At 41.2% G+C, this 13,172-nt stretch overlaps 1 protein-coding gene across 1 annotated transcript in view; it reads left to right on the top strand.

Annotated features, from left to right (window-relative positions):
- Positions 1-3,951: 3,951 nt before the first annotated feature.
- UHRF2 (ubiquitin like with PHD and ring finger domains 2) overlaps positions 3,952-13,172 on the top strand; it is a 68,989-nt gene continuing 59,768 nt past the window's right edge. Inside the window, exon 1 of the mRNA XM_070742573.1 lies at positions 3,952-4,750. Within this exon, the coding sequence (XP_070598674.1) occupies positions 4,598-4,750 (153 nt within the window). The 5' untranslated portion in view covers positions 3,952-4,597. The remainder of the gene's footprint in view (positions 4,751-13,172) is intronic.

Raw genomic sequence — 13,172 nt, 5'->3', positions numbered from 1 at the left:
AGATAATTTATATAGATAGTCTTAGCTCTTAGAGGTCAGAGTGTTCAAAGAAGCATTTAGTTTGAGTCATACTGATTTTGGGAGATGGGATTTCTTTTTTGTGTTGATTTTGGAATAACAAAGTCAAACCGGTTTGCCTAATGCATGGCTTTTAAAATGTAATCTGCGGATTTTGGAGATCTATTCTTCTTGTACTGAATTCCAAATATTGTTATATTTGATTCTAGGAAGTGATGGATTTTTTAAAAAAATGAAGTTTGTGTAAAAATGGTATTTTCTATAACACATTTTATAAGGGCTGCCCCTGGAGGCCTTTTATGCAGTGCTGCCAAGAAGAGAATATTCAAATGCAAATTGCAAGAGATCCATATGGAACCTAGTCATTAAATATTGCAAACAATAGCGACCTACAGATTTGTGTGTGCAATATACAGTGAATTAATACAAAATTAACAGGATGCATCCAGGGGCGGTTCCTCTTACCGCCCTACTGTTGCCTTGCGTGCACATTGTGATGTTGCGTGCACACACATGCTACACTCGTGCATGCATATCCCCTTGTGTGATTTTACTTCCAAAATCGCTAAGGGATGATTTTCCTCCTGCACATGCTCAGAGAGCAAAAAGTGACTGAAAATTAGGGGGGGAAATGTGGCATCACACATGGACTGGCAAAGACAGCAGCTGAGTCCTCACACGCAAATTGCACAATTGGCAGGCCACTACCGGAGTGATGTACTGAACTGCACTGGTAGGAACTCATCTCTGAATGCATCTAGAAACATCCTGTGCTGCGAAGTGCGTATCTGACCAGATCAGCTCTATAGAGTTTGAAGGGTTATAGTCCAAACTGCCCCTCCACCTGCTCAAGCATTAACCTGAACCTTACACCATTTCTGACACTTTTTCCCTAGCTAACGAAGAAGCAGGTTGTGGTCTACTTTGTCAAATGCTTTGCTGTAGTCTAAGTATACTGCTCAAAAAAATAAAGGGAACACTCAAATAACACATCCTAGATCTGAATGAATGAAATATTCTCATTGAATACTTTGTTCTGTATAAAGTTGAATATGTACAACAGCATGTGAAATTGATTGTCAATCAATGTTGCTTCCTAAGTGAAGAGTTTGATTTCACAGAAGCTTGATTTACTTGGGAGTTATATTGTGTTGTTTAACTTTATTTTTATGAGCAATGTACATTAATTCTATAGTATTTTGCTGGTCTACTAATTTAGTCAGGTTCGTAAGGCGAAAAGTTCATAAGACGAAACAATGTTTCCCATAGGAAACAATGTAAAATCAATTCATGCGTGCAAGCAAAAAAAAAAAATCGCAAAAATGGAGCTCTGCTTGGCGCCACCACCCGGCTGTCACCTTTTGATATAGCCGGGCGCTTCTCAGTGTTCTCCCAATGCCGAACCCAGAGGTTCGGCAAAAGTTCGGGTTCAGGAGGCCGAGAAGCCCCGCCGCCTGGCTGTCACCTTTTGAAACAGCCGGGGGGGTTCTCAGCGTTCTCCTGAACGCCGAACCCGAAAGTTCAGCAGAAGTTCAGGTTCAGCGTTTGGGTTGCCGCCGAGAAGCCCCACCGCCCGGCTGTCACCTTGCCAGAAGAGCCACGGAGGTGTCGGACGGTCGGGAGGCTCAAACGGAGCTGGGGAATCCTAATAGGGAATCCCATGGTCAGAGCTTTGACGTCACGGAGACGTCCTTCCTGGAGTCCACGTTTCGGCCGGCGAGGAAGGACATCTTCATGACATCAAAGCTCCACCCATGGGATTCCCTATTGGTATTCCCCACCTCTGTTTGAGCCTCTCGACCGTCCGCAGCTCTTCTGGCAAGGTGACAGCCGGGCGGTGGGGCTTCTCGGCGGCCTCCCGAACCCGAACGCCGAACCTAAACTTTTGCCGAACTTCCGGGTTCGGCGTTCGGGCAGCGGGTTCTTAAGCCGAAAAAAGTTCGTAAGAAGAGACAAAAATTTTCCGAATCCCAGGTTCTTATCTCGAAAAGTTCATATGACGAGGGGTTCATATCACGAGGTACTACTGTAATGTGTACGATTAGGAAAACCACAGGGAGGATTGAGGCCCTCTTTCCTCCCAGGAAATTCCTAGAGAGGCCCCTTGGAGGCTTCACCCCGCCTTTTCTGGCTCTGTTTCCTTCCAGGGGATTCCTAGAGAGGCCCCATGGGGGCTTCTCCCCACCTTTTCTGGCCCTGTTTCCTCCCAGGAGATTCCTAGAGAGGCACAACGGGGGCTTCTCCCCGCCTATTTCTGGCCCTGTTTCCTCCCAGTAAATTCCTTTTAAAAAAATAGTTTTTATTAAATTTCTCTTTTTAAAAAATACATATATCAAAAACAAAAAATACAATACAAAAATACAAAAAAAACAAAAGTAACAACAAACAAAATCAGAATAGGTGAACTTATACTTAAAGAGGAGGAAAAATAAACCATTCTCTATTACAATTATCAATATCTATATAATAAAATTTATATAAAATATTTTCATTTTCTGGCTTGAATATTCGGTGTCCTTTTACTTGTCTTGGTTATTGTTATCTTATCTATAAACGAAACATTTTCTTAACACCTTATGTTAAATCTGTAATAAGTATTTAACATCCTAAAAATACTTACTTTATACAGTATTTATATATTACATAAATATACAGTGTTCCCTCGATTTTTGCGGGTTCGAACTTCGCGGAAAGTCTATACCACGGTTTTTCAAAAATATTAATTAAAAAATACTTTGCGGGGGTTTTTTCCTATACCAGTTTTTCCCACCCGATGACGTCATGTCATCGCCAAACTTTCGTCTGCCTTTAATAAATATTTTTTTTAATAAACTTTAATAAATAAACATGGTGAATGGTTGCTAAGGGAATGGAAAATTGCAATTTAGGGTTTAAAAGGGTTAAGGGAAGGCTTGTGATGCTGTTCATAGCCAAAAATAATGTATTTACTTCCGCATCTCTACTTCGAGGAAATTCAACTTTCGCGGGCAGTCTCGGAACGCATCCCCCGTGAAAAGCGAGGGAACACTGTATAGTAAATTTAATTGCATTGTTCAAAAATTCCTTTTTCAAATGCTAAATCATTATATACATTGTAATTCTTTTTGTAAATCATTCATAAAAAGTTCCAAATTTTGTAATAGTCAGTGTCTTCTTTATTTAATTATGTTAGCGCATCTGCTTCTGCACAAATTTTTTTTTAAGGGTCAGTGATTCATCTGTAAATTTGGTTGCTTCCAACATTGAGCTACTGCCATTCTGGCTGCTGTAAGTATGTGTATTATCAAATAATATTTATCCTGATCTAATTTTTGGTCTATAATTCTTAGTAAATATGCTTCAGGTTCCTCCCAGTAGATTCCCAGAGAGGCCCCACGGATGCTTCTCCCTGCCTTTTCCAGTTAGTTTCGGAAGCTCAGGTTTGTAAGTGGAAAATTATTCTTGAGAAGAGGCAAAAAAATCTTGAAAACCAGGTTCTTATCTAGAAAAATTCATAAGTAGAGGCGTTGTTACGTAGAGGTATCACTGTATATACATATAAATATATAAGTATATAAATATAATATATATATAATATAAAAGATTAATAAAAGGGGTGCACATAAGCACACCACTACCGTCCTTGTCCTATTGTTCTCGTTTATCCTTACTTTTTAATTAAATGTTTGTACAAACTACTGCTATCCTATACATGTTTGACAAACAAGCAAATAAATGATATATAATAAACAAGGGACGAAGAGCGTCTCACTGAATTCAGCGGCACCCCTTCCCCCCCCCAAACGCCTCGTAAGGATGTTTACTAGACTGCAACCGCAATTGGGTTACCACGGCGGCAACCCACGGCCAGTGCAGTGGAGTTGAGCAACCTCCCACTTCTGCCAACGAACATCAGGCAACGGACCTCGGAATCTGGCGCCTCGAGGTAGTCGCGCGCAAAAGGGGCGTGGCGCTAGGCCGGCCGTGCTCGGAGAGGCGCGAAGAGGGATTTGAGCACGTCGAAACGCCGCCTCCGCGCCTCCCTTCCCCGCCCGCCGTTATTGTCTCTTTAAGGTCGCGACGAGGGGTGGGAGGGGGGGTAGCGCGTGGATGGTGGCAGTTTGTGGTGGTCCGGGCTCGTCTCGCGAGATCAGCGTTGGCGCCGTGACCTCCATGTGAGAGCAGCGGCGCTTTGGTAAACAGTCCTCGAGCTTAGGACATGGCTCCCGCCGGCGCCCGTTAAGCTTTAGCGGAGCCGGCAGCTCCCAACTAAAGTCTCTGACAGGGTTTGCCGCCATTCTGAGGCGAGGAGGTGGCTCGAGAGAGCCGCTGCCGCCGGCGGGACGCGAGTGAGGCGGGTGGGAATCGGCGGGTCAAGCCTGGGAGGAGTCGACGCTGCTGGGTCGGAGAAGAGGAAGAAGGAAGGCCGGCCGGTAACACGAAGCGGCTCGCGTCGCGGCGGACCTCGAGATTCAAGTAGCAGCTCCTCGCCGCCACCCCCGCTTCGTCAAGTGGAAAAATCCGGAGGCAGGAACCTCCCGGTCCCTCTGCTATTTTTTCCTCCCTCCCGTCTTCCCTCCCCCTCCTTCGGAAGCGCGCCATGTGGATCCAGGTGCGCACCATCGATGGCGCCCAGACCCGAACGATCGACGACCTCAGCCGGCTGACCAAGATCGAAAGTCTGCGCGAAAAAATCCAAGAGAGCTTCCGCGTAAGCCCTGAACGGCAGCGCCTTTTCTACCGGGGCAAACAGGTGAGGCAACTCCCTCTCTCTCTCTCTCCCCCAACCCGGCCTCTCGACAGCTGTGCGCTGCCTGCAGCTTGAACCTGCCGCGCTCCTCCTCGGTCCGTGGGGTGTGTGTGTTGTTTACCGCCGTCTGAGGGGAAGGAAGCAGCCGGAGATGCCATTGTACTGAGGAGAGGGACCGCGGCGGCGGCTACGTTCCCCGCCTCCGCCGCCTCCCTCTTCCCGTTACATGCCAGGCATCTCCTCATCCGCTTGCGGTTTTCCGCAACGCCGGGAAATGGACTCCTACGCGGGAAAAATCGAGGCGCCACGGCTTCCCTCAGGCGGGGAAAGCGTAAAGAGGCTGGTGGCGCGAGCCGCCTCTGGTGCGCCTCGCGCTACTTCCGGTGCTTCAACTGGTCTCCTTGGCACCCTCAGCTGCCGTTTCAGGGAAAGGGCAGCTGCCCGGAGGAAGTTCATGTTGTAGTCCTCATCTCCCAATGCCCTCATGTGGGGTCCTCCCCGCCCTCATTCCCCTTTTCTCCCCGATCGTCCTGGTGGGAAAAACTGCTAGCCATCTCTGCTGATGCTTTTTCTTCCATCCTCTGTACAGGTAATCCTCGACTTACACCGATTTGTTTAGTGACGGAAATGACAAGTGGCAGGGGAAAATTACGTCGTTTCACATTTACCACCGTTGCTCATCCCACATGGTCACATGAGCAAAATTCAGCAGTTTAGTCATGGACTCATTTTTGTGAGGGTTGCAGTGTCCTGGGCAGTATTGGGTTGCTACCGGTAGGAATGAGGAGGGCGCACTGGTAGCGAAAGTAGTAGCGCTGGGTGCAGCTTCACTTCTCTTGCATGCGCACATACGTCCCAGTGTGGTTTTGCTTCTGCGCATCTCTGGAGGGGTTGTGCGCGGATGTGAGATTTCGGTGATTCTTTACTTCTGTGCATGCAAGGAAGCAAAAAAATATATACCAAAAATCTCACAAACGCGCATGTCCCCTCATGAGGTTTTGCTTGCGCAGAAGCAAAAACACGCTGGGATGTGGACGCATGCATGCAGGAGAAGTGAAGCTGCATGTGCAGCGTACTGGTATCGGCGGGAATGGGAATACGGCCCTAGTCCTGTGGTCATGTTTTGGGGTATTTTTTGCCATGGTGTCACAGGCAAAGTCAATGGGGAAACCAGGTTCACTTAACTATTTAACAAGTGCAGTGAATCATTTAAGAACTCTGACAAGGAAGGTTGCATAATGGGACAGAACTCAACAGCTGTCTTGCTTAGCAGTGGAAATGTTGGACTCAGTTGGGATTTTAAGTTGAGGGCTACCTGCGCTAGGTTTTTAACTGGAGAGTGATCTGATCTATCTTGAAGTATATGTCTGCAATCTCTAAGAATTGGCATTGATGGCAACTAATCCGTCATCTCCTGTTCTGGATATCTTTTGTGAGAGTTGAGCTTGAACTTTTTGTTTACACTTGAATATATTAATTCAAGATGTTGCCTCCCAATATATATGTGATATGTTGGTTTATTAACCTGGGGCAGGCAAATGTCAGTTTATTTTATTGTTCTATGTTAGGATTGTGTTCTGTTACAACTTGTTTTTAATTTGTATAGGTATTCCCCTGATATTGTGATGACAGACTAAAAATATAAGTAGACTTCCTATTATTAATTCACATGGAGTAGAATAAATAGGTAAAATCTATTTTTTTTCTTTAATCCAGAATTAAATAATGTAATAATACTTTGATCATGTAATCAAAATCATGGCTTTGTTATTTTATTACAACAAAACCATGCCTCTTATTTAAAGTGGTTAATATTATATTATTTTAGTTTAGTTTAAAATGTTGGGGAACAACATGCACAGTACCTTAAGCTCTTAGAACAAAGATATAATGCACATGTAAATTAAAGTACATTGTGGTACCTTAAAAGCTGTCAGATTTATTAATGGAATGAAGTGTCTTTCATTGTAAATATAGTTTACAATAAATCTATACTATCCAGATTTCCTTTAGTGATTGTGGCAACAAAATTCCTTAAATTATAATATCAGTATTTTCACTGATTTATATAACTATATTTTTCTTTCTGCTTACAAGCAAACAACAAGCACATCAATATTTCTGGTGCTTTGTAAATGGCCATGCTGCCATAGTTAATAGTCCAACCTACCCAAAATATATTACATGCGGGTGCTTTAATCATAGCCTACTATTTTTCATAGGGAATCTCTGTTTAAATGTCCATAATAACGACCATAAAAGATAGATTTGGATTAGGAAAAAATAACTGGCCTTATGTCAGATAGTGAATTTTCAAGATTAAAAGTGTCTTAGTTCAGCATGTTATCCACAGCAACATACTGCCTATCTAAAGTACAGTATGTGTTGTGTAAAAATAGTGTGCGTGTTTCTGATCATTATACGTATAACATGGTTGTATATCAATTACCAGATTACTGCACTGTAGACTTTAATATGAAGTTTACTGTTATGGGAAGTAAGAATTCAAAAGCCAAGGACAGCTATAATGCAAGAAAAAGACACAGAAGGAGGATCAGTAATGGATGCTGTATTTATTGTTACTGTATTTTTCGAAGTACGTATAAGATGCACCAAAGTATAAGATGCACCTTACTTTTGGGGGGGGGGGGGGGAATTGGGGAAAAAATCTACCTACCAGAATTCATCTGCCTAGCGTCCTTAGTCTGTTCAGCTTCAGCACATTATTTTATCCCCTGGTTAGGGCTGAAGGGAGTAGGAATGAAAACAAGCCTGCAAAGACTTAGGGCAGAAAAAACTTTCTTTGGAGGGAGTAGGAAGCCAGGAAGATTGTTAGCACCTAATTACGGCTGGAAAAAAAGCTTCGAAAAAGCTATATTTGGAGTATAAGATCCTCTTTTAGGGAAGAAAAAGGTGGGTCTTATACTCAAAAAAATATGGTATATTGCTTCAGCTCTGTTTCACAGCTGACTGAGATATATGGAAATGTTGGCACATCTCATCTTTTGGATTCAAGTGCTGGCTGACTATCTCATCTCTGTTTATGAGCATAGGGGAAGATATGTTTTGTGGGGTTGGTCTAATGGGAAAAATAAGACATTGATCATTGTTCTATTCTCACTGATGGTATTATTTAATGCTTATTTCTTATATTAAAATAGCTGGGTTTGTATAAAGCTTAAAGTAAACAAATAATACTATAGTAATTTGCAAACCTAAATCCAGCCATTTTCTCTTTGCAAATGTTTTCTTCTCCTGCTGCAGGAGTCCTCGACTTATGTCCATAATTGAGCCCAATATTTATGTTTTTAAGTGAGACATTTGTTTTGACCTACCTTATGATTTTCTTGCCAAAGTTGTTAAATGAATCAATGCAGTTGATAAGTTAGTAACCTGGTTGTTAAGTGAATCTAGTTTCCTCATTGACATTGATTGTCCGAAGGTTTCAAAAGGGGATCACATGACTTGGGACATAGCAACAATTATAAATATGAGCCAGTTGTCAAGCATCTGAAGTTTGATCACATGATCATGATGATGCTTCAAAGGTTGTAACTGAAAAATGGTTGCAAGTCACTTTCAGTGCCATTGTAAGTTTGAACGATTACTAAATGAATTATTGTAAGTCGAGGACTGTCTATTGCATTAGTGTAGAAGAGGATATTGTTTTAAAATTGAAATTATTATCTGTCTTGCTGTCCGTGTTTACCCATAAAAGAAAACACATTGTTCTTCTTTTGAATAGTTAATAAACAGAAATGTCTATTAGTCTATGATTCTTAGCATGCATGAATTTTATTACTGAGTCAATATTTAAGATTGTTTTCTGACATTCTCTGCTTCCTCATCCTTCATCTTGATGACAGGAAGAAAAACTGTTATTTAATTTCTCAGCTTGTAATGAATTTGCAACAGATTCTTTGTAGTGTCAGCATGCGAGATGGATAGTGAAAGAAATTACATCTTTATAGGGTTTACATATGTTCTTTATAGGATTCATGATTCTTTTCTGTATAAAACCTTATCTGGAAATGTGCTTCAAATATTCAGAAGGCTCAGATGGTTTAATTTCTCTGCAAGTACATGTAAAGCAAAAGCTCTACAATACTGTTACTCAGGAGTTGCCACAAAGAAGAGGGAGTCAACCTATTCTCCAGAACATCTGAGGGTAGAACAAGAAGCAATGGGTGGAAACTAATCAAGAAGAGAAGTAAGTTAGAACTAAGGAGAAATTTCCTGACAGTCAGAACAGTTTGCCTCCAGAAGTTGTGAATGTCCCAACACTGGAAGTTTTTAAGCAGATGTTGGATAATCGTCTGTCTGAAGTAGTGTAGGATTTCCTGCCCACGTAAAGGGGAAACCCCGATCTTCGGCTCCTCGCTGCTGCGGCGCTGCCGAGCAGATCAGCTGCTGGGCGGCCGAAGAAACCTTCCCTGGGTCTTCCCCCCCGCCCACGCAAAGGGGAAACCCCGATCTTCGGCTCCTCGCTGCTGCCCGCCCGCCCGCCGCTCGAGAGCAAGAGGGGGAGAGATAGAGAAAGAGAGAGAAGGAAAGAAAGAGATGAGAGAGGGAGGAAGAGAGTGTGAGAGAGGAAGAAGCAAGATAGAGAGAGAGGGAAAGAAAGATGAGAAAGGAAGAGAGTGACGTCATCGGGTGGGAAAAATTGCGATATAGCGTTTCGCGAAGATCGAGATCGCGAAAATCGAGGGATCACTGTATTATTTTTTACAATAAGTGTGTTTGCAAAGCTTTTGGTTAATTATGTATAGAGGATCTTTCTGTAAAAGTACCAAATTGCCCACCTTGGTTTTAGTCTTAATTTTGTTTTTTGAGGTTTTCATATCATCCAGACATATTTGTTTCCTTTCTGTCTTGTTCCAACTAGAAGAAAACATTATGTTGCATTTGTTATATAGTATGGCAACCTTAAATCAAAGTCTGTATGAGTAGTTTGAAACTATGCCACTTGGGAGGAACCCTAAGCATATATTTAACTGAATTAAAGGAGACTTGCTGAGTTATTTGATTATTTTATAAAGTTTCTTGTCCTAAGAATGTACTAGCTGATTTCTGAGAGGATAAAACTAATGAGATTTGGATTGTAAAGCAAGGGTAAAACAAAATGAGTGGTGGTTTTTTTTTATTTCAAGTTTTAAAAGCTGCTTTTTTAGGACTATGAAAAATCCATAAAAAGTGTTTTTTATTTCTTATTTAATACTGGTATTACATACTGTTACAATGAAGATAAAATACTGTAATTCACATACTCCATAATTTTACTTTTAGATAAAGGCCAAATTTATCCTCTTCAATTAACAAGTATTTATTTTTATTTGTAACTATTGAAAACAGTTGTGGCAACATTGGTCATGGTGTCGCAGTGGTTAGAATGCAGTATTGCAGGCTAATTCTGTTGGCTGCCAGCAATTTGAATCTTGCTGGTAAAATGAGAACCCAGTTTGTTGGAGGCAGTATGTTGACTCTGTAAACTGCTTAGAGTAGGATGCTGCAACGGCTGAAAGTGTAAAAAATGGTCATGAGCCACTGTTTTCAGTGTTGTAATTTTGAAAGTTATTTGTAATTGAAAGTTTTCTGCTTCAGAAATTCACTTTGAATATAAAGAGGATGTTGCCAAAATAAAACTATTTTTTGCTTTTTTTCTTCCCCTGGTTGTATTGATAAGATTTTGAAAGCCTGACTGGAACTTATATTCTTGTGTGATAATAAATGAAGGAAATTAATACATTCTGGACCCCAGACTGGACTCCTTATCAATAAGATGAAGAAGAGTGCCTCCCCCAAACTGACTTCCTGTAATTATATCAAGATCATACTGTAATTTTAAAAACATTGACTTGAACTCTCAACTCATGGTCATATGGTCATAAAATGGACGCACATGGTCATAAAATAAGATTTGAGATATTTGAATTTGTGTCTTGGCAAAGTTTGCTTTAACATATATCAATAAATGGCCATTTGAGTTCCTTAAGTGGAAAATGCAGGCAGTCCTGACTTACTTTGAATTATAAGTCATTGTGGTTGTAGGCCAACCACAATGACTTATATCCAAAGGTCAGATTGGATTTTTTTAAACATATATTTTGCAGTAATCATTACGTGAATCAATTTCCCCTTGTGTTTTTTGCTGGAAACTGAATGTAAACTAAATAAATCAGTAAAAAAGTACATCATGGTCATGTGGGATACTACAAATGGCCATACAGTTGAGTGAGCTGTTTGCTAAGCACCCAAAATTTGATTACATGACTGTAAGGCAATGGGTACAACAATGGTAACTTTGAAAATAGATTGTAAACAACTTTTCCATTGTAATTTGGAATGGTCCCTAAGGACTACCTGTAAAGTGCTGCATTATCTCATGACATCAGAATTCAGTGGCCTAGTTTCTCTTGTTTGCCTGATTTTTCCTGAAGTGAAAGTGTGTACCCAAAGCATTCCCTAGCATTGCAAAACAGGACTTCAGTATTAACTTTTGTTGTTCCATATCCCAAATTCACAATTTTTGGTTGGAAAAAAGAGTAGGAAATGTTTTAATTGCTTTTGCAGAATCTGAAAATAGGGGAAGGGAAAGTTTTGACAACATCGTTTGGCCATGGCATTGCTGGGCATGTGTCAGTATCTTCAGCAGTAGAGTTGGAATGATAACTTGAAATCCCCTTTTTTCATGTATTAGATATAGGTAATTATTGCCATGAAATTGAAGACTCCAGTTTGTGTCACTAGGAATTAAGAGATTGACTAAAACTGAAACAAGTGTACATATTTTAACTCAGTGATGGCGAAGCTTTTTTTCCTCAGGTGCCAAAAGTGTGTGCATGTGCACTATTGTGCATGTGCGAGTGCCCACACCCAAAATTCAATGCCTGGGGAGGGCGAAAACAGCTTCCCCCACCCCGTGGTGGCCCTCTGGAGGCCAGAAACAGCCTGTTTCCCAACTTCTGGCGGGCCTGGTAGGCTCGTGTTTCACCCTCCCCATGTCCCAAAAGCTTTCCTGGTGCCGAAGGAGGATAAAAACACCCTCCCCCATCCCCCTGGAACCTCTCTGGAACCCAAAAATGCCCTCCCAGAGCCTCTGTGTGAGCCAAAAATCAGCTGACCAGCACACACATGCACATTGGAGCTGAGCTAGGGCAATGACTCATGTGCTAGCAGATATGGCTCTGCATGCCACCTGTGGCACCCGTGCCATAGGTTCGCCATCACTGGTTTAACTGCATCTTTGTATATGGAATTGCTGTATCTTTATCTCTCTTTGTTCCTGTATTTTCCTTCTAATAGGAAGGAAGGAGTGAATTAACATCACATTTTATTGGGGTTCTGCTATTTATCCTATTCTTACTTATTGGATTATTAGCATAAACACGGTTAGAAATGGTAGATAATATTTGTAGCTTGCTTGGATTGTAGATTTAGCAGAGGTTTGTCCTCCAAGCTTGCTGCTTGGCCCCTGGACATTTCATTATCAAACTAGGCAACATCTTCAGTAGAGTTGAAGATGTTAATCTAATTTAGTAATGAAATGTCTGGGAGCCAAGCAGCAGGGTCGGAGAACAAACCCCTGCCTATAGTTTCCTGATACAGGATACCTTTTTGGTGGTTTTCCAGAAATTAATTCACATGACTAAATTCTTTTCTAGTGTCTTTCTTTAAGAAGGTGTTAAATCCAATACTAAACTGATATTTGGCTCCAGGTTTCCCTTGAAGCAGGGGTCCCCAAACTTTTTACACAGGGGGCCAGTTCACTGTCCCTCAGACTGTTGGAGGGCCGGACTATAAAAAAAACTATGAACAAATCCCTATGCACACTGCACATACCTTATTTTAATGTAAAAAACAAAATGGGAACGTACTATTTGGGGGGGGAAAGAAGTCTGAGATTCATATATGTTTATGTTTTGTTTTTAATTTTCTTTTGTTAACATCTGATTGGTTATACAAGGTTTTCTTGGTTTATAGAAAAATATAGAAAAATATTTATAGAAAAATATATAAAGAAAGAAGAAAGCACTTTGGCATAATGGTTAAGTTAGAAATATAATTGGTGTTGTACTTTTAGAAGGAACATTAAGGAGGGAATTTAATTAAAAGAAAAGTATGTACCTGGATCACAACATTAGAAAAAAAAACTTTTGCAACTTTTTTGATGATTGATATTAGTTACTGACAAAATACTGCATTTTATTCAGGGAAAATTAGATGGTACATTGTATTGTTTGAATGTATGTTGAGAGAAATTTTTTAAAAAATTTACACCGCCCCCCCAAAAAAGTCCTTCCTTCCTCCACCCCTCAATTCATTTCATTCTTCCTTCCTTCCTTGTTCCCTCCATTTCTTCTTCTTTCCCTCCCTCCCTCCCACTTCTCTTCCCTCTCCCCTTTTTTCCTTCTGTCTCATTTGTTTT

The sequence above is a fragment of the Erythrolamprus reginae genome, chromosome 2, assembly GCF_031021105.1.
Source record: "Erythrolamprus reginae isolate rEryReg1 chromosome 2, rEryReg1.hap1, whole genome shotgun sequence".
In the NCBI taxonomy this organism is placed as follows: Eukaryota; Metazoa; Chordata; class Lepidosauria; order Squamata; family Dipsadidae; genus Erythrolamprus; species Erythrolamprus reginae.
Note: the sequence above shows the minus strand (reverse complement) of the source record. Positions and strands in the feature narration are given on the sequence as shown.